Below are 21,158 nucleotides of genomic sequence, written 5' to 3'. Positions count from 1 at the left end.
ACTAAATATTGATGATAGAAGAATTTAAAGAGCAGCATGGTGGTATACACATGTGATTCCTGCACCTGAGCAGCAAAAGCAGGTTCTAGCTAGCCTGAACTAACTTACTGTGTACACACTAGTTCTATTTTTTTTCTCAAAAAACAAAGGTGGTTAAGGACACTGGGTACTCCTAGAGGACCTAGGTTCAACTCACAGCACCCATGTGGCAGCTCACCACTGTCTGTAACTCTAGTTCCAGGGAATCTGACACACTTTTCTGGTCTCTGAGGCATTTACACGGTGCACAGACATATTTGCAGGCAAAAACACCCATCTACATAAAATAATTTTTCAGAAAAAGCAGGCCAGGTGTTAGTGGTGCAATCCGTTAATTCTAGCAGAGGCAAATGGATCTCTGTGAGTTCAAGGCCAGCCAGAGAGGTACATAGTTGAGACCTTGTCTCCCAATAACATCATCATCATGGTAATAGTAATAATAATCATAAAATAGGAACTAGCTTAAAAATGTGTGAAAGGTTTGTCTGAATGCTAATGTTTTGTAGCTTGCTTTGTGTTTATATGTCATGCTCTATGTTGAATCATGTTTTTATTACAAAGCAGTAAAGATTACTAATCATGAGTGGGCTGTGTTAATGGTAAATATGTTAGGAGTTGTAGCCTAGTGAACTTTTTACTGCAGTATGACTTAGAAAATCCTGTAGTAGGAGTAAGTAAAGCAATTTGTTTAAAAGTCTTTCTTGTTTGCCTGGACAACTCTAGTAGTAAAATTATTAGATAGATACTTGAACTTTCAGTTTCTCCCCCACCCTATCCCCCCTCCCCCAAAGTTAGAACCATATCAGTCTGTAATTCTCTGGGGGAGTTGAAGAAAGACTTAGATATGTTTGCTGATAGTCTTTCCCCCTGCCCCAAACAGCCGACTTGTCTCAGGTGTGGCCAGAGGCCAATCAACACTTCAGTAAAGAGATAGATGATGAAGCAAACAGCTATTTCCAGCGAATATATAATCACCCACCACATCCAACCATGTCTGTTGATGAGGTGAGTGTCTAGGATTCCTAATTATTCGTGTTTTTATAAACTGGAAATAAGTGTGCCCTTTCAAGGTTTTTAGAAATTCTCTTAAGTGTTGTAGTATTTCTGTGTATCATTTGAAATTCTAATGTAAGCTCTGTTTTTTTTATTGATAAATACTTTCCTTAGCAAGTCTGCTCTTGAGGAAGACTCTTGGTAAAGTTTGTGTGTTTGTGTTATATTTGTCTTGCTTTCCTAGGTACTAGAAATGCTACAGAGATTTAAAGACTCTACTATAAAAAGGGAGCGAGAAGTATTTAACTGTATGCTGAGGAACTTGTTTGAAGAATATCGGTTTTTCCCCCAGTATCCTGATAAAGAATTACATATAACAGCCTGCCTGTTTGGTGGCATAATTGAGAAAGGACTGGTCACTTACATGGCATTGGGTCTGGCCCTGAGATACGTTCTTGAAGCCTTACGGAAGCCTTTTGGATCAAAAATGTATTATTTTGGTATTGCTGCACTAGATAGATTTAAAAATAGGTAAGTAGATAGACTGGCATACTTCTTTCTCCCTTCTTCCCCAACCCTCATATGAAACTTGGTATCTTCCATTCTCAGCCTTCTGAGTTCTGGGAGGTATCTTCACTGTGTGGAGCATTACATACACACATGTACATACTTCCACATTAAGTGTATACTGAGCTGTGTCCTCAGTCCATTGTTTGTGGGGGATGGTAAAATGTGATCTGCAGAGGTAATGGCTTCATTTATTTTATGTTACTTAATTTTAAATCACTTTTTAAAAGTTTTAATTGGATCTGTTTTATATAAGCTTATTCTGGCCTGGAAAACACAATTCTCTTCCCTCACTGACCCAAGTGCCAGGATTACAGGCCTGTGTGACCATACCTGGGCAGTGTTTTGTTTTCTAATGTGGAGTGATGTTCATGACTGCCGCGGCCCCCCCACCCCCGTTTTGATGTTCGTCTCTTTATAATGAATAGGTTTGTTGGTTTTTCCCTTTTTGAGACACAGCTAGGTTGGCTTGAGCTGGTGCTCCTACTGTTAGTTCTGGAGTGTGCGCATGCCCTGTTCCTGGCCCTTTGACATACTTGTCCAAATAACAATGGGGAAATGATTTTCACATAGTAGTGTCTGGGGAAAAAGCATTTTCTTTCTGTTCTCATTTAAAATGGTAAATGAACAACTAAGTTTGGTTTGTTTTGGCAGATTGAAGGACTATCCTCAGTATTGTCAGCATTTGGCTTCTATTAGTCACTTTATGCAGTTTCCACATCATTTGCAGGAGGTAAGTGCCCTGGTCTGTAACACTTGTTGGGTGGACAGACCTTTGATCTGTTTGGAGATTTGTGAGGAATACTACTGAGATGATTTTTTTTAATAATTATTTTTTTAATTATTGCATGTATATGTATAAAAACATGCACTTTTCATGGCCTGTATGGAGGTCAGAGGACAACTTCTGTGTCATTTTTTTCCTCTTTCATGTTCATATATGTTCTTGGGATTCAGCTGCAGTTCCTTGGGCTTCCTGGGCAAGTATTGTTACTGCAATACTACAAACACTGGTATGTTTGAAGCCAGTGTTCAATAAAAACGCTTGACATAAAGTTTGAATTTTTAAGGGTTTAAGGAATTTATAGATATCTGAGACTACTTTTTAATCATTTTTATTTTTATTTGTTATGTGCATTGGTGTTTCGCCTGCATGTATGTCTGTGTGAGGGTATTGGATCCTCTGGGACTGGAATTACAGACAGTTGAGAGCTGCCATGTCAGTGCTGTGAATTGAACCTGGGTCCTCTAGAAGAACAGTTAGTGCTCTTAACTGCTGAGCCATCTCTCCAGCCCCCTGAGACTACTTTTTCTTTTTTTCCCTTCGAGACAGGGTTTCTCTGTAGTTTTTGGTGCCTGTCCTGGATCTCAATGTAGACCAGGGTGGCCTTGAACTCCCAGAGATCCATCTGGCTCTGCCTCCTGAGTGCTGGGATTAAAGGCTTATGCCACTGCTGCCCAGCCCCTGAGACTACTTTTTAAAGTTGTTTAAAGTTGACAGTCTTGTTTAAAGCACTTTAACATACTAATATTTTATCTTAACAGGAGTTCACGGTGTCCACTTACATATTGGTGCCAGTAAGGGACAAGGATTAAGTGAGATGGACTAAAAGAAAACTTTGAAATTATTTCTATCCTTTCATAAGTGAAGGACATATAAGACAAATTTTTCATTTCAGTTGGGCAGTGATGGCACATGCCTTTAATCCCAGCACTTGTGAGGAAGAGTCTCTGAGTTTGAGGCCAGCCTGGTCTACAGAGTGAGCTCTAGGACAAGCCAGGGCTGTTACACAGAGAAACCCTCTCTCAAAAAAATGAAAAAAAGAAAAGAAAAATTTGCCCCCATTTCTGTAAAGAAGCCTCAATATGTTTCCTTTTGTACCCATACAGTACATCGAATATGGACAGCAGTCTCGAGATCCTCCTGTGAAAATGCAGGGCTCTATCACGACCCCTGGAAGTATTGCACTGGCTCAGGCCCAGGCTCAGGCCCAGGTTCCAGCAAAAGCTCCTCTTGCGGGTCAGGTTAACACAATGGTAACCACCTCAACAACCACCACTGTTGCTAAAACGGTTACAGTCACCAAGCCAACTGGAGTTAGCTTTAAGAAAGATGTGCCAGTAAGTAGGTCTCTGTGCTTTTCCAGGATTTGATGGTATAAATATGTAGTAAAGAATTTGTATGTTATTTCATTGTAAGCATAAAGATCAGCATTTCTCCCCGTATTCCCCAGAGACCCCTGTGTAATATTTTAATAATGGGTTTAAGTATCTTACCAGTATAGGTATACCATGTGTATTTTCATGCTAATGGAATTTCTCTCTAATCTTTTAAAAAATGTTTCACTACCTTTATGTTTTGTTACTTATTTTGTGTTTGTGATGTGTATGTGGAGGTCAGAGGACTTAGAATCGGGTTTCTCCTGGCACGTGGGTCCCAGGCATTAAACTCAGGCCTTCAGGTTTGCAAGGGGGCAAATGCTTTTGTCCACGGAGCACTGTCTTCCAGCACTTCTGTTGTCTGGTTTTCCAGTGAAACCGCTCAACCATTTTAACCAATGTATTTTTTTTTATTACTTCTAGCCTTCTATAAATACAACAAATATAGATACATTGCTTGTGGCCACAGATCAAACTGAGAGGATTGTTGAGCCCCCAGAAAATATCCAAGAGAAAATTGCTTTTATCTTCAACAATCTCTCACAGTCAAATATGACCCAGAAGGTAAGCATGCTCTAATAGCTTATGAAATGCCCTCTTTTTTTCCTTAATGGATAGAGAGATTTTTTTAAAACCTTTTTTAGTTCAGTAAGTCAGGTACATGGTGTAAGTTAGCAGTCTGAGCTGCTGCGGAGGCCGAAGTGGGACAATTACTTAAACACAAGGAATTTAAGACCAGCTTTTTCTATCATGTAGTGATAGAGAGCCTGTCTGAAAACAAAAGTGAGCAGTCTCTTTTTTGTTCTTTTTTTTCCCCCGAGACAGGGTTTCCCTGTGTAGCTTTGGCCTTTCCTGGAACTCACTTGGTAACCCAGGCTGGCCATGAACTCACGGAGATCCACCTGGCTCTGCCTCCTGAGTGCTGGGATTAAAAGCATGTATTACCACCGCCTGGCCAATCTCAATTTAAAAGGTATAATTTTAGCTGGTGGCACATGTCTTTAAAAAAGAAAAATATTTTTGTACGAATTAAACAGTATCTATTTTAGATGTATTATTTTGCAGTTGTAGCCTATTTGAACTAATGTTATGCTCTCCTGATAAGAGAAGTGTTACTTTTGCTGGCAGGTTTTTGTTTGAGACTGGGTCTCATTAAATAGCCTTGGCTAGCCTGGAGCTCACTATGTTAACCACGATGGCCTCTAAATTCTATCTGCCACCCAAGTGCTAGGCTTAAAGGTCTGCGCCACCATGCCCGACCTTGATGGAAGTTTTTTTTTGTTTTTTGTTTTAATCTTCTTCCAGAAGCTATTTTAAGTGTTCATTAGACCCACAATAAATACCGTGAGTTAGGGCTTTGACAAGCATACGGAACGGTGCTTGCCTTCCGAGAGTAAAGATTAAGATAGCACTTTGAAATGACAGTCTTGAGGGTTATCGTAAGAAGTGGGCTTTGGGCTGAGAGTGATGCCATGTGGTGACATAGGTGACATAGTGGTAGAGGACATCTGAATTGAAGCCAGCCTGGGATACAGTGTGAGTTCCAAGCAACAGACTCTGCCTTAAGGAAGGAAGTTTAATATGCTGGCCCTTGGGGTATAAGCTTGTAATACCACCACTTGGGGATCTTTTAAAATCTGAGGAGTACTTGTCAAAATATCATGGAAAGAACCAGCTTAGTAGTTCAGTAGCATGCTAAAGTTTATGGAGCTGGATGCTGTGTGGTGTGATTCATAGAACCCAGGCTTCATTTTACCTCTTTTTCTATTTGTACTAATTCTTTATTGCCTGTGTCCTATTGATTGGCTAGGTCGAAGAGCTTAAAGAAACTGTGAAGGAAGAATTTATGCCTTGGGTTTCTCAGTATCTAGTTATGAAAAGAGTCAGTATTGAGCCAAACTTTCATAGCCTGTATTCAAACTTTCTTGACACATTGAAAAATCCAGAATTTAACAAGATGGTCCTAAATGAGACCTACAGAAACATTAAGGTAAGAGTTCTTACATGTCTTTTAGTAATTGCTTTAAGTTTATTTTAGCAGATAGAACTTAGGATCTTCTGTTCTTTTTCTCTTTGTTATCTATGTTAGATACCCATGGAAAGTACTGTAGGTTTTATGATGTTTAACTACTGGGTTCTATAAACTTAATTTTAAATTATTCATGCACATGTGTGTGCTCGGGGACAGCTTTCAGGAGGTGGTTCTCTGTTGATCTTCTGCTCAAACTCAGAATATCTGGTTTGGTGGCCAACACTTTGACTTGCTGAATCCTCTAGCTGGCCCAAGAATTTAATCTTTCAACCTTGTGTATTGCTTAAGTGTCATGCCCTTTTAAAATTTGTTTTCATCTTTCCATGTATGGTGGCTTCAGAAGTTCGCTTTCTGATACATGGAACTATTCAGTGTATTTGTGGCATATTATCTTGTTGACCTGGTGACACACATCCACTTCTCCCTCATCTCTTTGGAGGGTGTGTGGAACATGTTCACAGTTCTCTATTGTGGTTTTTAAGAACTAGAAATAGCCTTACAGAAAACCATTCTACTGGAAAAGTGTTGGCTATCTAGATTCCAGACCTATTTGTGAAATAGCTTTGGTTCTGGGATTCTTTGCAGTATAAGGTCAAACTCTTTTTGTACTTGTTCCATAAAGTTTGACTGTTTCGTTTTTTAAAGTACCATTTATATTTGAATATGAAACTTTTTCAAGAAACAGTGAAATCAAATAGAGCTGAGATCATCCATTGTTGAGTAACCTGGGTCTGGCTTAGGAAGTAGCACTATATTTAAACCTGTGGATGGGAATTTTCCCCATTCTTGGTTACGCTGTAGTGCAAAAAAAACTCCTGGCTCCTTGTTGCACAGCTGACTTGTGTCATTTGGCTGTTGCTTTATGGAGTTAAGGAACATAATGTTCAGATTTTATTATCTTATAGTAAGGATTATTGTAATCTTTGGAAGTTCCCATGTGTTCTTGGCAAATTTCAATAATAACCATTTTTGTTTAGTTACTCTGTCATGCTGGGATTCCAACCCAGAGTCTTGTGTATGATAGAAGTATTCCACGTATTGAACTCCTTAAAACATATTTTCAGACGTTTGCTAGTGAACATAGTAAGGTAATATCAATATGATACATGGAATTGATCTTCTTTGGGTATATTCTCAGAATTGATAGCTTACTTTTAGAATGGTTAATGGAATTCTCAAATATTAAATTGAGAATATCTTTCATAAGCTTATTCTAATATTTATAAATCCTTAACTGTTGTAGGTGCTGCTGACCTCTGATAAAGCTGCGGCCAATTTCTCAGATCGTTCTTTGCTGAAGAATTTGGGACATTGGCTGGGAATGATCACATTAGCTAAAAATAAGCCCATCTTGCACACGGTGAGTTTTCAGAGTTTTCAGTTGGCTGGAAGGAATGTTTTAATTATCACTGGGCTTTTACAAGACTTTGACCATGTTAGGATTCTTAATTCTATGTCCAATGGGCTCTTTTAGGATAGAGAAAAGCCAGTGAAGTATGCTTGCTTGTACCCCCTTTTTCTCAGGCAGGGGTCAGATAATGTATTGATGGGATTTTGAGAGATGAGCTTAGTAAGTCAGATACTTTTCCTGGATTTTTTATTTTCTAATTTTTTCCCTGAGGGTTTCTGGAACAGATTCTCAGCTTCTCAAAAGTTTTGTTTTAAAATTCTAGGACTTGGATGTGAAATCTTTGCTGCTAGAGGCTTACGTTAAAGGACAACAAGAGTTGCTTTACGTAGTGCCCTTTGTTGCCAAAGTTCTAGAGTCCAGCATTCGTAGTCTGGTGAGTAAATGTTATTCATGCTGATTGTGAGAGACTGTTAACACAATTCCCAAGAGAGAGTATAGCTTTGTTCTTGTGTACATAGAGCTATTTCAATAGGTCTTCCTTAGTTGATCTTAGATATTTGTAAAGTTAGGTGAAATTATAAGACAGAATATATCAACTTTGGTGTTGTTCTGGAATGTATTATAGGGGTTTTGTCAGGGTCCCGTAAATTTAAGTGTTGAAATAATACTAAATAATGGTTTGATTAAGAGCTAGCTTAATACTATAACTTTTCTTTAGGTTTTTAGACCACCAAACCCCTGGACAATGGCAATTATGAATGTATTGGCTGAGCTGCACCAGGAACATGACTTAAAGGTAAAATTGTTGCTTCACCCTTGGAGAATTCTCTGCCTTAAGATGATTAAACTTTGTATTAAAGACAGACCATTGAACGGGGCGGTGGGCAGTGGGCATTGTACCATTGGATTGAGGGGTAGTATATATTATGAGGAAAGCTCAAATTTTCTCTTAAAAATTCTAATCAAATACTGGAATTATTCAGTTAAACTTGAAGTTTGAAATTGAGGTGCTCTGTAAGAACCTTGCATTAGACATCAATGAGCTCAAACCTGGAAACTTGCTGAAAGATAAAGATCGCCTGAAGAACTTGGATGAACAACTCTCTGCTCCAAAGAAAGATGTCAAACAGCCGGAAGAGCTTCCTGCAATCACGACAACAAGTAAGTGCAGAAGTCTAGCCTTTGTTAGCCAGAACCTTCTCAAATGGTACATCTCCACATAAGGAAACCATTAAATGTCCATTAAATGTCCCACGTCATACAAAATTTTTGGTGAGCCTTCTAATTATCAAGTGAGAGTAACATCTAAGGGTAGTCACCTTATCAGATTTTCTCTGATCTCTTAACATAATCTTAAGCAAATATGAGTCAGTTAATTGTCTTTGTATCATAACCAGGCTAGTTTATCTCTTACATTATTTGAAGTGTCAAAAGTATTTGAATGGCACAATAGCCTGCATTATTCCTTCAAATCTAGGGTTTGTCAGATCAGGCACATCTGCTAGGAGAACATTATTTTACCTGTATCAAGATGATCAGGACTGGGTTTAGGGGTGCAGGTCTGTAATCCTAGCACTTGAAAAGCTAAAGCCAGGAGGATTGTGAGTTTGAGGCCAACTTAAGCTACATATTTAGTTCTCACCCAGCCTGGGACCCTGACAAGTAAACGTGTGTGTGTGTGTGTGTGTGTGTGTGTGTGTGTGTGTGATGTAGTTATGTTAAACAGTGAGGTATTGTTAGACTATACAAGTAAGTGTGTGTGTGTGTGTGAGAGAGAGAGAGAGAGAGAGAGAGAGAGAGAGAGAGAGAGGAGAGATGTAGTTATGTTAAACAGTGAGGTATTGTTAGACTATACCAGCCAGTACCCTGAACCATTTTCTCCCCTCCTCTTGGCGTCTGACAAATTCCAAGTGAACCTGGTAGGTGAATATAGGTGCCCATAGCTAATGTAGATTTACCCTTAAAATGTTTCTGTGCAGTCCGGTATGGTGGTGCTCGCCTTTAATGCCACCACTTGGGAGACAGGAAGGTAGATCTCTGTGTTCGAGGCCAGCCTGTTCTACAGAATGAGTTTCAGAATAGATCTGTTACATGGAGAAAAAAACGTTTAAACAAACAAAAAATGTTTCTATGCTGTGGAACACTGCCACGGATGGACATTTATATACTTGGCTCAGAGTTCATGTAGTAGCAAAATTTCTTTTTCAGGATGGGAAAGATGTGACCTCAGCTGCCCCCTTCTCAAGAGTCTAACCAGTTAGTTGAAGTAGATAAAATCCACTTAATGGCCAGCTAATTTTTGCATATATTCAACAAATGTGCTCTTATCTCTTTACACCTAGCAACTTCAACAACACCAGCTACCAGTACTACGTGTACAGCCACAGTTCCACCACAGCCTCAGTACAGCTACCACGACATCAATGTCTATTCTCTTGCAGGCCTGGCACCACACATTACTCTAAACCCTACAGTAAGTAAAACTGATCTTTCCTTCTTTCTTTGTTGAAAAGATTGGTTCATCGTGTGTGTGATTGCTTTACCTGCATGTGTATATGTGTACCACATGCATGTCAGGTGCATCAGATTTCCTGGAACTGGAGTTGCGGATGATTGTGAGCTACCAAATTGGTTCTGTGAATCGAACCCTGGTCTTCAGCAAGAGCAGCAAGTGCCTAACCACTGGGCCTTTACTGTTCACCATCTTTCCCCTGTGAGGGTTTTTTTTTTTTCTTTTCTTCTTCTCTTTTTTTCTTTTCTTTTCTCCTTCAAATGTCTTTAATCCCAGCACTCAGGATGCACAGGTGGCTGATCTCTGGGGAGTTGGCCAGTTTGGTTCACACAAATCTTGTGTGTGTGTGTGTGTGTGTGTGTGTGTGTGTGTGTTTTGAGGGATCTAAAATGCATATAGTACAAGTAGGATCCCCTTGCTTGTAAAAATAGTCTTTCAGTGGTTGGGATTCCTATTTGTTCCTCTTACCCTACTCCACAGTGATTTGATTATACCAGCAATAAAATCACGATTTTGGATAATGCATACATAGGTCAAAAGATTGTTGTTAATGTATGATGTAGTAGTTTTTCTTTTGTTTCATTATCATGTTACTTTGGCCTAGTATTAAACCATTTCTTTCGTCAGACTGCAGTTTGTATATTAGAATTTCTAAGCCAAAGTCTTTCACATTTATTTTTATTTGATATGTATGTTTTGTCTGCATGTGTTCTGTGCATGTCACATGTGTGCCTGAGGATCAGAAGGTGACACCAGATCCCCTGGAATTGGAATTACAGACCATTAGAAAGCTGCCATGTGGGGCTGGGAACCAAACCCTGGGGCCTCCCCGCAAGAGAAGCAAGTGCTCTCCACCAAGGAGCCGTCTTCTCGTCCCTTAGAATTGACTGTGGTTGGTTGGCATGTTTTTGTTTTTGGAGACAGTTTCTCTCTGAAACAGCCCTGGCTGTCCTGGAATTTGCTTTGTAGACCAGGCTGGCCTCAAACTCACAGAGATTTGCCTGCCTCTGCCTCCTGTGTGGCAAGGAATTGCCTTTTTAACAATTAATCTAGCCACAATATTAAATTATAAAGTCATGTGTCTATAAGTGAGTAATAGGTGTTTAAAGAGCAGCTTGCGTGTTAAAATCGAAGGGAATTTTAAATAAATAAATAAATACATAAATAAATACATAAATAAATATATAAATAAAAACAACAAATTATAGGTTATACTGACGCCACCACCACCCAACCCCCGCCCCTGGTTCCTGAGGTTTTGTTAGTTTTATGTGAGCTCTTTAGTTTGCGTAGCATTGAAAGAATACGAGGCACTATCTGGGTGTCTTATTTCAATAATAGGCTGATGGTGTGCTTTGTGCCTCTCTTTCTCCTTCCAGATCCCTTTGTTTCAGGCTCACCCACAGTTGAAGCAGTGTGTGCGGCAAGCAATTGAACGGGCTGTCCAGGAGCTGGTCCATCCTGTGGTAGATCGGTCAATTAAGATTGCCATGACGACTTGTGAACAGATAGTCCGAAAGGATTTTGCCCTGGATTCTGAGGAATCTAGAATGCGAATAGCAGCTCATCACATGATGCGGAACTTGACGGCTGGAATGGCTATGATTACTTGCAGGGAGCCTTTACTGATGAGCATATCTACCAACCTAAAAAACAGTTTTGCCTCAGCCCTTCGTGTAAGTTGGTTATTTTGTGTACCATAAAATTCATTACTTGTCTGCCAGAGTTTGTTTTTTGCCTGTGGCATTGACTGTTACTATTTTATCCTAAAATAACCATTTTTTTTTTTCTTTTTAAATGTCTTCCTCTTTCCCTCTTGGTGGACTCTGTAGCCATTTTCATGTTAGGGCACACTTTAGCACTGACGTACACTTCAGTTCCTGGTCTTTAGATTACAAGTTGTGTTAAGCCAAGGATCACATCTATCTATCTATCTATCTATCTATCTATCTATCTATCTATCTATCTATCTATCATCTATCTATCTATCTATCTATCTATCTATCTATCTATCTATCTATCTATCTATCTATCTTTTTATTTTTGTGCGTAGTTGTGTGCCCAGCGGTATTTAGCAGATACTCAGTACCCAAGTATTTTCTTAAAGAAAGGAAGATTCTTTGGACAGGGTCATAGCCTTGGCTGTCCTGAAGCTTATGTATAGAGAGACCAGCCTTGAATTTATAGAGATCCATCTGCTTCTGCCTCTTCAGTGCTGGGATCAAAGCATGTGTCACCAGCCTGGCTGAACATCTATCTATCTATCTATCTATCTATCTATCTGTTCGTTCGTTCATTCATTCATTCATTTATTTTTAAGAAACAGTAAACAATCTAAGTTGTTATAGGTAAATTAAATTCCAATAGTTGGAGTAGAGCATTATAAAGTGATTTAAAGTTACTTTGTATTATATAGTCACCATACATTGTCTCTTCAAGTTACTCTTTCAAGTCTCAGGTATCAGATTTAGGAATTCTTATTTCTTTATTGTTACAGTATTATTTAGTGTGTTAACCACAAATTAATAAAATGTTGAAAAGTATTTTTATCTCACAGGTGAATGAATTACATATATTTGTAGGTAGTGGCTAATACATAAGTAGTACCAGAACTTGGAATGAACTGTTGATTGTATTGCATTTCTTGCAGTACATTGTAAGATTTCCTTTTTCTTTTGTTTTGTGTTCTCAATAGACTGCATCCCCACAACAAAGGGAAATGATGGATCAGGCCGCTGCTCAGTTAGCTCAGGACAATTGTGAATTAGCTTGTTGTTTTATTCAGAAGACTGCAGTGGAGAAAGCAGGCCCTGAGATGGACAAGAGGTTGGCAACTGTAAGTGTTTAGCATCTATCTTGAAGTTGTGGTTTCTTTCAATTTGAGCATGTGTCTCATAACAAGAACCTCAGTGACTTTTTTTGTTTGTAGGAATTTGAGCTGAGAAAACATGCTCGGCAAGAGGGACGGAGATACTGTGATCCTGTTGTGTTAACATATCAAGCGGAACGGATGCCAGAACAAATCAGGCTGAAAGTGAGAATTAAGGCTCTTGTCTCCTTACTTCACTTTTGCTTTCTCTGTGTTACTGTTGCATGAGTGCCTCCTCAGAACTAGGGGAGTGTGTCTAAATACTGCTTCTGAAGAAAGTGTCTCTAGTAGCATTTCACTTTAAAATGAAGGTATGGAAATTCTTCCCATCCCCAGAGTTGCTCAGTGTTGGTATAAAAACTTCATATACTTCTTAGTTTTTGTTTCCCAACATGGGCTTGGTTTTTCACATTTTCTGGTATTAATCCTGTTATTGATAGTTCCTTTTTGGTCCCAACACGATGGTGAGGGTCTGATACAGCATCAAGGGAAAATTGCATGGCACAGTCCCACCTGGAGGATTTCTAAGTGATTATTGTTGAGATGGGGCTTCCATATACAGCCCAGACCGGTTCAGTATTGTAAGCATCTGCTCTCTGCTTTCAAGTACTGGGATCGCAGGTGTGCCAACACATGTTGCTCTATGAAACAATTGCTAATGACTTTAAGTGACAATGACTCTACCAGGAAAATGAGGAAACATCTTTTGTATGGCCTATGGGCATGAATGCTGGCATATGTTATATTAATGGTTCTATCAAACTCCTAATGCAAACTTTCAAAAAATAAGTTTCAGCTGGGCATGGTGGCACATGCCTTTAATTCTAGCAGAGGATTAATTCTGAGTTGGAGGCCAGCCTGCCCCATCTACATAGTGAGTTCTAGTACTATATAGAGAGACCCTGTCTCAACTCTCTCCAATCCAAAATAAAAAGTAAAAATAAGTGTCTTTTGATTATGGAGTGGATTCTACCAAAAAAGGCTTTCTTCTCCTAAGGTTGGTGGTGTGGACCCAAAGCAGCTAGCCGTTTATGAAGAGTTTGCGCGAAATGTGCCTGGCTTCTTACCTACAAATGACTTAAGTCAGCCTACAGGATTTTTAGCTCAGCCCATGAAGGTAAATACCTCACTTGGATTAAATTGTTTATAGTATGAAATATAATTTTAAAATGTATCATTTTCTTCTTGGGAGCTTGTTACTGGGTATAGGGGAATGGAGCAATTGAGTTCTAGATCTTTTGTTAAGTCAGCATGCCATATAGGCATTGTACTAAGTTCTGGCATTAGCTTAACTGTTATTATTTAGCTCAGAATATCTTAACTCTTGATTTCCTTTGTACTTTTTTTGTTTGTTTTATACTTAATTACATTTGAAGGGAGAGTTTCTAAAGTTGAAAATATCAGGAAAACATTTTCCCCCTTGAGAAGTTGTGATCTCTTGCCTTCTTTGTTTCTGTTTTCTTTTCTCTTTTAGAAAGAATGATATAAAGTGCCTGTACTGAGTATGTTTTCTGAATGCTCTCTTCTCTTTTTTAAAATAATTGAAAATGTATTCATAATTTCATGCATGTGAATATTTGGAGCATAGTCACTTCTATTGTGCCCCCATTTATCTTCCTCTATTTCCTCTGGAGCTGAATTTCCTCCCAATCTCCCCACTTTCATACCTCTTTTCTATTTATTTATTTTAAATAACCTGCTGATGGGCCAGAGAAATGACTCAGTGGTGTAATAAGACATTAGCCAGCAAATTTGAAAACCTGCTTTTTCCTCAGGAAGGAGAAAACAGATTCCCACGAATTAGTTTCTGACCTCCACATACATCCACACTCTCACAAAATAAGTAAATGACCCACTTATTTTAAGAAGGGAGGCTTGCATGTTTGCATGGGTATGGGTAGATTTTATTGGATCAGGCAATATCAACTAGACCCCTAAAGAACAACTGTCCCTCTCCCCAGAGCCATTAAGTAGGGGAGGGGCCTCATGTACTTCTCTTCCCATCCGTGGTGCAGTAATGTTGATGAGCTCCATCTTGTGCCTGTGACCAGAGCCTCTGTGACTTCCTTATCATATCCAAAAGACTTTTGTAGCACACTTGTTAAAAATCTGCCTCTTAAACTCTTGTACCCTGTTTAAATATTCCCTGAGCCTTGGAGGAAGTGTGCTTCCATGACCACTCCTACTTGCCCCTCCCTTTAACAGAACCCTGGGATTACAGACACATGCTTCTGCACCCATCTTTACAGGCTTCTAGAGATTTGAACTCAGGTCTTCATGGTTGCAGGGCAGACTCTTGATACACTAGGCTATCTTTTCTAGGCCAGTAGTATGTTTTTAATAGGAAAAGCACATTGCTGGGCATGGTGGTGCGTGCATGCCTTTAATCTCAGCACTCTTGAGGCAGAGGTAGGCCAATCTCTGAGTTAGAGTCTGTCTGGTATATAAAGCGAGTTCAGGACAGTGAGTTCAGGAGAGTCACACAGGGAAACCCTGTTTTGAAAGATGAAAAAAGGAGAAGAACAGTGATGCTGTATTTTTACTCTGTCCAGTCATGCATTATAACTTGGAAGACTTTGAAGTTGCAGAATGCTTACTGGGTGACACATGTGCTGTGACCAGTCTTTTGCATTAATGATATTATATTCTCTGGTCAATTATGTCAGTGCTATCTATGCTTTGCACTCTGAAACATCTCTGCTCCAGCCTTAATTACCCCCACTTAGAATACAAGGACTGAGTAGATCAGGAAGGGACTTGTGTATTTGAATGAAAAACATAAGCTGGAGAAATATGCCAAGGACTGACTTCTATTTCATTGGTACATTGTGTCAGTGAACAACCTTAAAAATGTTTGCTTATCTCTGGTTATTTCTTTTTCTAAAACAGCAAGCTTGGGCAACAGATGATGTAGCTCAGATTTATGATAAGTGTATTACAGAGCTGGAGCAGCACCTACATGCCATTCCACCAACTTTGGCCATGAATCCTCAAGCCCAAGCTCTACGAAGTCTTTTGGAGGTTGTAGTGTTGTCTCGGAATTCTCGAGATGCGATAGCTGCTCTTGGATTGCTGCAGAAGGTTTGTTTTAAGCTATGCTTGTAGAAAGAACTAGGTTTATAGACTTTGACCTGTACCTAAATCTATATTCTTGGAATTGAATTTTAAAGATTAATATAAACCAAATTTTGTTGATACTCCTCAGCGCTGTAGAAGGTAGTTATGGCAGTTAGAAATGGCTAGGTGGGACATCTTTTCCATATGATGATAATTTCTTGGAAGTATGATGAATGGAAAAGCTATAAGAAGACATACCTTTTGATTTTAAGTAAATTAATAGAAGTGTTTGGGGAATGGGCATGTTAGATTAGGAAGACCTTAATAAACTTTTGACTGCATAGAGACTTGAGACAGCAAATAATAATGATTAAGTTTAAACTAGATGGAAGTTGAGAGTGGAGATAAGGATTTTGAAGCTTCAGAAATTATGTAATTGTGTTTGATTTCCAGCTTGCATAGTCAAGTCCTTTATTTTCCATGGTTGTGAATACTTTCTTCTGTTCATAGGCTGTAGAGGGTTTATTAGATGCCACAAGTGGTGCTGATGCTGACCTATTGCTGCGATACAGGGAATGTCACCTCTTGGTACTAAAAGCTTTGCAGGATGGCAGGGCATACGGATCACCATGGTGCAACAAACAGATCACAAGGTGGGTAACCTTAGTAAACTAATCATTACTGGGTTAATTTTATCATTATTTTAGGTTTTTAATTTTTATTTTACATACATGAATGTTTTGCTTGCATGCATTATGCATTGCATGCTTGCATGTGTACTACTATGTGTATGCTTGGTGCCTGCAGAGGACTCCAGAGCCCCTGAAATTGGCATGAAGGATGATTTGTGAGCCACTGTGTGGGTGCTGGATAATTGATCCTGGGTCTTTTGCAAGAACAAAAAGTATTCTAAACCACTGAGACATCTCTAAGTGCCATGGACTGGCTTTTAATATACATAGCCTATTTATTTCTAGATGTTTTTCTTTTGCCTACAAGATAAATGGGGCTTTCAATTTCCTGGCTCTAAGGGGTAAGAATTGTTGAGTGGTTCCAATATGTGCCTTTGAGGAATACATTTTAGGTCATCTGTTTTCATTTCACAGTTAGTAGCATTCATGGTAAATACTTTAGTGCCTTGAATGAAATCCCTCCTACTTCCCAAAATTTGAAAACAAAGCCTGGGCTGTCTTTTTGTTTGTTTGTTTGTTTTTTGAGACAGAGTTTCTCTGTGTAGTTTGGGTGCCTGTCCTGCATCTCACTTTGTAGACCAGGCTGGCCTTGAACTCACAGAGATTCACTTGGCTCTGCCTCCTGAATGCTGGGATTAAAGGCTGTGCCACTGCTGTCTAGCTCACCTCGGCTGTCTTAACATTAAGACTTAATTGCCTTGGCTGGAGCTGTTTGCTGAGTACCTCATAAGTACTAAGCCTAGGTTGTACTTCAGTATCCCTAGCCTGCTTTTACTCTTTTAGTTGGTTGGTTAGTTGTTGGGTTTTTTTTGTTGGTGGTCTTTTTTGTTTTTGTTTTTGTTTTTGTGTCTGGGTATTTTTGTTTGATTTTTGCAGTTGTCGCTTAAGACATCTTTGTGTAGAACACATTGCCAATATGTTTAGTATGTCTTTTTTAGGTGCCTAATTGAATGTCGAGATGAATATAAATATAATGTAGAAGCTGTGGAGTTGTTAATTCGAAATCATTTGGTTAACATGCAGCAGTATGATCTTCATCTCGCTCAGGTATGGAAGAAATTTAACTTGAGTGGACTAAAGGATTTACAGAGTGCTTTTATTTTAATTGTTATCTCTCTCAATTGCTGTGTTGCCAGTCAATGGAGAATGGCTTAAACTACATGGCCGTGGCATTTGCTATGCAATTGGTAAAAATTCTGCTGGTGGATGAAAGGAGTGTTGCCCATATTACTGAGGCAGATCTCTTCCATACCATTGAAACCCTCATGAGGATAAATGCTCATTCCAGAGGCAATGCTCCAGAAGGGTAAGAATGAAATAAATGCTTTGCTTTCCTTGTGCACTCAGCGGTCTCTAAGAACTGTAGAAGTTAATGTACAAACTAACATTATTTTGTGACTGTTTCGCCTAAAACATAATTTTAATTAGGCCTAATGTCCTGAAAGTGTGAATGCTTAATCACTTGCCTTCTTGATAACAGAGCTGTGTATACAGTGATTGATGAGTGGGCACCTGGAGATCAATTTCAGTCAGTGAAATGCTTGCAGGAAGATCTCAGTCCTGTCCCTAGCAAGCTCCCACCCTTAAAGCAAAGTGAATTGATACACACTTGGAATTCTGGGCTAGACATATAGGTGGTATAACTTAATCAGCAAGTCCAGGTCCCAGTAAGAAACTTTCTCAATAAACAACATGGACAAAATCCTGCAGCAATAATAACCAAAGGTTGTCCTCCAGCCTCCACAAGAATGTGCACATGCATTCACGTGTACACACGGGAATGTACATGACACAAAGCAAGTGTAGCTGTGCACACTGGTAAGGTCAGCACTGGGGAGGCAGAGACAGGCAGGTCTTAGGACTTATTGACCAGCCAGCCTAGCGTACCTGAGTTTCCCAAGTTCTGATAAATGTTCCAGTTGTGTATCTATAAAATAAAAAACACTGGGTTAACTGATTTTCAATCTGAATTTATCATACTAGATTACCCCAGCTGATGGAAGTAGTGCGATCCAACTATGAAGCAATGATTGATCGTGCTCATGGAGGCCCTAACTTTATGATGCATTCTGGGATCTCTCAAGCCTCAGAATATGATGACCCTCCAGGCCTGAGGGAGAAGGCAGAGTATCTTCTGAGGGAATGGGTGAATCTATACCATTCAGCAGCAGCTGGCCGTGACAGTACCAAAGCTTTCTCTGCGTTTGTTGGACAGGTAGAGCTTTTGGAAAGAAAGGTGCTTTTTATTCAACATAAGTAGGGTGTGATAACTCCAATATTAAAGTTCAGTATTGTATACCTGTGGTCAGAATTATCTCCATATTTATGCAAACCAAAATATCACCACCGTGCTCTGTTAAATTAATATGGCCTATGTGTATTTCCTCACTGTTGATCATAGCTACTGTCCTTTAGTCCTATTTATCCCATTCTAGTTATCATAGCTACAATGTGTGGTGGGTTAGAAAATGAATAATGAGCTACAAAATAATTATTTTACTAATAGTCACCAGTGATGGATTTTGAGCCAATACATTAAAATTTCAGAATTCATTCTCTCTCTCTCTCTCTCTCTCTCTCTCTCTCTCTCTCTCTCTCTCTCTCTCTCTCTCTCCCCCTCCCTCCCTCCCCTCCTCTCTCTCTCTCTCTAGGTGTGGGTGTGGTTTTACCAGACAGTTTCTGTGTGTAACCTTGGCTATCCTGAAACTCACTCTGTAGAGCAGGATAGCTTTGAACTCACAGAGATTCCCCCTTGCTTCTGCCTCCCAAGTGCTGGGATTAAAGGCTTGTGCCACCACACCCAGCTAGCACATTTTAAAAACAAGATACAACAAATCCCTTTTTAGTCATAGAGTATTTTTGTGTGTGTGTGTGTGTGTGTGTGTGTGTGTGTGTGTGTGTGTGTGTGTGTTTTATATTTATTGAATCTGATGCAAATTAAAGTTTGAAAGTGTTGGGAATTGAGCTGCTTTCTAACAATCAGGCTTATCAAGTGTCTTAATATGAGACAGACAACTAAGGCAACTCTTAGAAATTAAAGCAGTTAATTGGGAGCTTGCTTACAGTTCTCAGAGGTTGGAGTATGGTGGCATGCATGGCACTGGTGGAGCAGTAGCTGAGAGAGACATCCTGGGCCTGGCATAGACTTTTGAAACTGGAGCAGCAGTGCCATTCTGCAACACTGTCGCCAAAACAAAAAGCCCACCCCTAGTGACACACCTCCTCCAACAAGGCCACACCTCTAATTCTTCTCAAATAGCACCATTCCCTGGTGACTAAGCATCCAAATATATGAGTCCATGGCGAATTAAGTGGTTTCAGTGGGCTGGAGAGGTGACTAGGCAGTTTGGAGCATATACTTTGTACTGTTCTTACAGAGGACTGAAGTTTAGTTCCCTGTGCTGACATTGGGTAGCTAACTCTAGCTCCAGGGACACGTCACATCTCTGGTCTTGGCAGACAAGTGCACACCAACAAGCATGTGTGAGCACTCAAACATAATAAAAGTAAATACTTATTTAAAAAAATAAGCAGTTTATAGAATAAACTGGAAAAAAATAGTCGTGGTCCATTTTGTATTCTGTTTTTGTTCATTACGGGCTGTTTTCAGTGATGTGGTAACAAAGAGGAGGAATTAGTTTCCTAGAATTTGTCAGGAAAAGTACTTTCTTGTACTGGCCTTAGAATTTCTTTAATAAAACTATACAATATTGTTCAGTAAACTATAACACTTGACTTTTTTTTTTTTGTTTCCTCAAATTAAAACCAAAAGTTGGTTGTTTTGCCAAAGAAAGATTAATTAGTTCTGTTTTTAAATACCTGACAACTAAGTGAACTTGTTAAGAATTGAATTCACTTTTCAGCATGAATGAGACTGGTAAACTATGTCATGTAAATTTCTTCGCTAAAAGAATCCAGAAAATTCTAAAACATAGGTCCATTGAAAAGCTATCATCTTAAGTTTATAGTTTGATTTCTCATTCCATTGGAAGAAATTCAAATGCGTGGGAGTTTGTGGCATTGCTGTGTCGCGGTTATGGATGTGGTTCCTGTCTAGCTTCTCGCCGGCTGTCACCTGTTTCTCTTGGGGAGGTACTGCAGTAGACCTTCCGGGGAGTTCCTTTTTACTTCCTGTGCTTTGCCATGCACGTGTTCTTTCTTCCACTGCAAAGTTTTCACATTTCAGTGTGGAGTAAGATCCTTTTGTTGGCCTTCCTTCATAATTCAACCTGTTTAGCTGTTCTGTTGTTTATCAAGACACTTAAATAGTTGAAGATTTCCAAGATGACCTTACAGGACACTCCTGCCCCCGAATTGGGTCTTAGACTGTTTAGTAAGCATTCACCCCATAGTTCTGCTGCTTTAATGTTACTTTCCCTGTTGCTCTCTTTTTCTTTTTTAAATTTCATTTATTTATTTATTTCATTATTTTTTGAGACAATGTTGCTATGTAGCCCTGCCTGATCTGAAACTCACCTTTTCCAGTAATTATAACAGTATAAAAGGTCATTACATTTAAATAACATAATTTTGAGTATTTATTCAATAAATCAATGATTTCTCTGCAGATGGCTGGAGTTTCAAAAGCTTCGCCACTGGTTAAATAAGAGGAGGGTGTCTGAGAAGTGTTACTTATGTGAACTTAAATGTACAAGCAACTGAGTCTCCCTGGGAGAACAATGTATTAACACCTTGAGAGTTTCTATAAAAGTTAGCTTTATTTATATAATTTTCCAGATTATTTGTAGATACTCTCTTGTTCAAGCTTAATGGTATCTCTTTGTTCAGTCTTCTCCATGAATTAAAACTGGAAGGAACTCTGCCGTGGCTCCTTAATAATAGGGGAGTCATTTTTCTGATGGCATCTTTTCACAAAGTAAGAATTA

General features: G+C 39.2%; 1 protein-coding gene and 1 non-coding gene across 6 annotated transcripts in view; both read left to right on the top strand.

The window, feature by feature from the left end:
- Positions 1-21,158, top strand: part of Cnot1 (CCR4-NOT transcription complex subunit 1) — an 88,645-nt gene that overhangs the window by 52,913 nt on the left and 14,574 nt on the right. For 3 of the 5 annotated variants that reach the window (XM_028888649.2, XM_037206163.1, XM_028888647.2), the window contains 20 exons: positions 920-1,044; positions 1,277-1,563; positions 2,254-2,332; positions 3,490-3,720; positions 4,183-4,323; positions 5,570-5,749; positions 7,035-7,151; positions 7,465-7,575; positions 7,861-7,938; positions 8,126-8,303; positions 9,485-9,615; positions 11,034-11,330; positions 12,350-12,490; positions 12,584-12,688; positions 13,521-13,640; positions 15,413-15,604; positions 16,091-16,233; positions 17,211-17,319; positions 17,409-17,578; positions 18,256-18,508. In XM_028888649.2, coding sequence (XP_028744482.1) covers positions 920-1,044; positions 1,277-1,563; positions 2,254-2,332; positions 3,490-3,720; positions 4,183-4,323; positions 5,570-5,749; positions 7,035-7,151; positions 7,465-7,575; positions 7,861-7,938; positions 8,126-8,303; positions 9,485-9,615; positions 11,034-11,330; positions 12,350-12,490; positions 12,584-12,688; positions 13,521-13,640; positions 15,413-15,604; positions 16,091-16,233; positions 17,211-17,319; positions 17,409-17,578; positions 18,256-18,508 — 3,188 coding nt within the window. The remainder of the gene's footprint in view (positions 1-919; positions 1,045-1,276; positions 1,564-2,253; positions 2,333-3,489; positions 3,721-4,182; positions 4,324-5,569; positions 5,750-7,034; positions 7,152-7,464; positions 7,576-7,860; positions 7,939-8,125; positions 8,304-9,484; positions 9,616-11,033; positions 11,331-12,349; positions 12,491-12,583; positions 12,689-13,520; positions 13,641-15,412; positions 15,605-16,090; positions 16,234-17,210; positions 17,320-17,408; positions 17,579-18,255; positions 18,509-21,158) is intronic. The other 2 variants (XM_028888653.2, XM_028888651.2) reach the window with 1 other exon arrangement.
- Positions 6,537-6,672, top strand: LOC114706291. Its single transcript, XR_003736508.1, has one exon. It is a non-coding gene; the product is annotated as a small nucleolar RNA SNORA46 (small nucleolar RNA).

The sequence above is a fragment of the Peromyscus leucopus genome, chromosome 5 (assembly GCF_004664715.2).
Source record: "Peromyscus leucopus breed LL Stock chromosome 5, UCI_PerLeu_2.1, whole genome shotgun sequence".
NCBI lineage: Eukaryota > Metazoa > Chordata > Mammalia > Rodentia > Cricetidae > Peromyscus > Peromyscus leucopus.
This window is presented reverse-complemented; position numbering and strand designations above follow the sequence as displayed.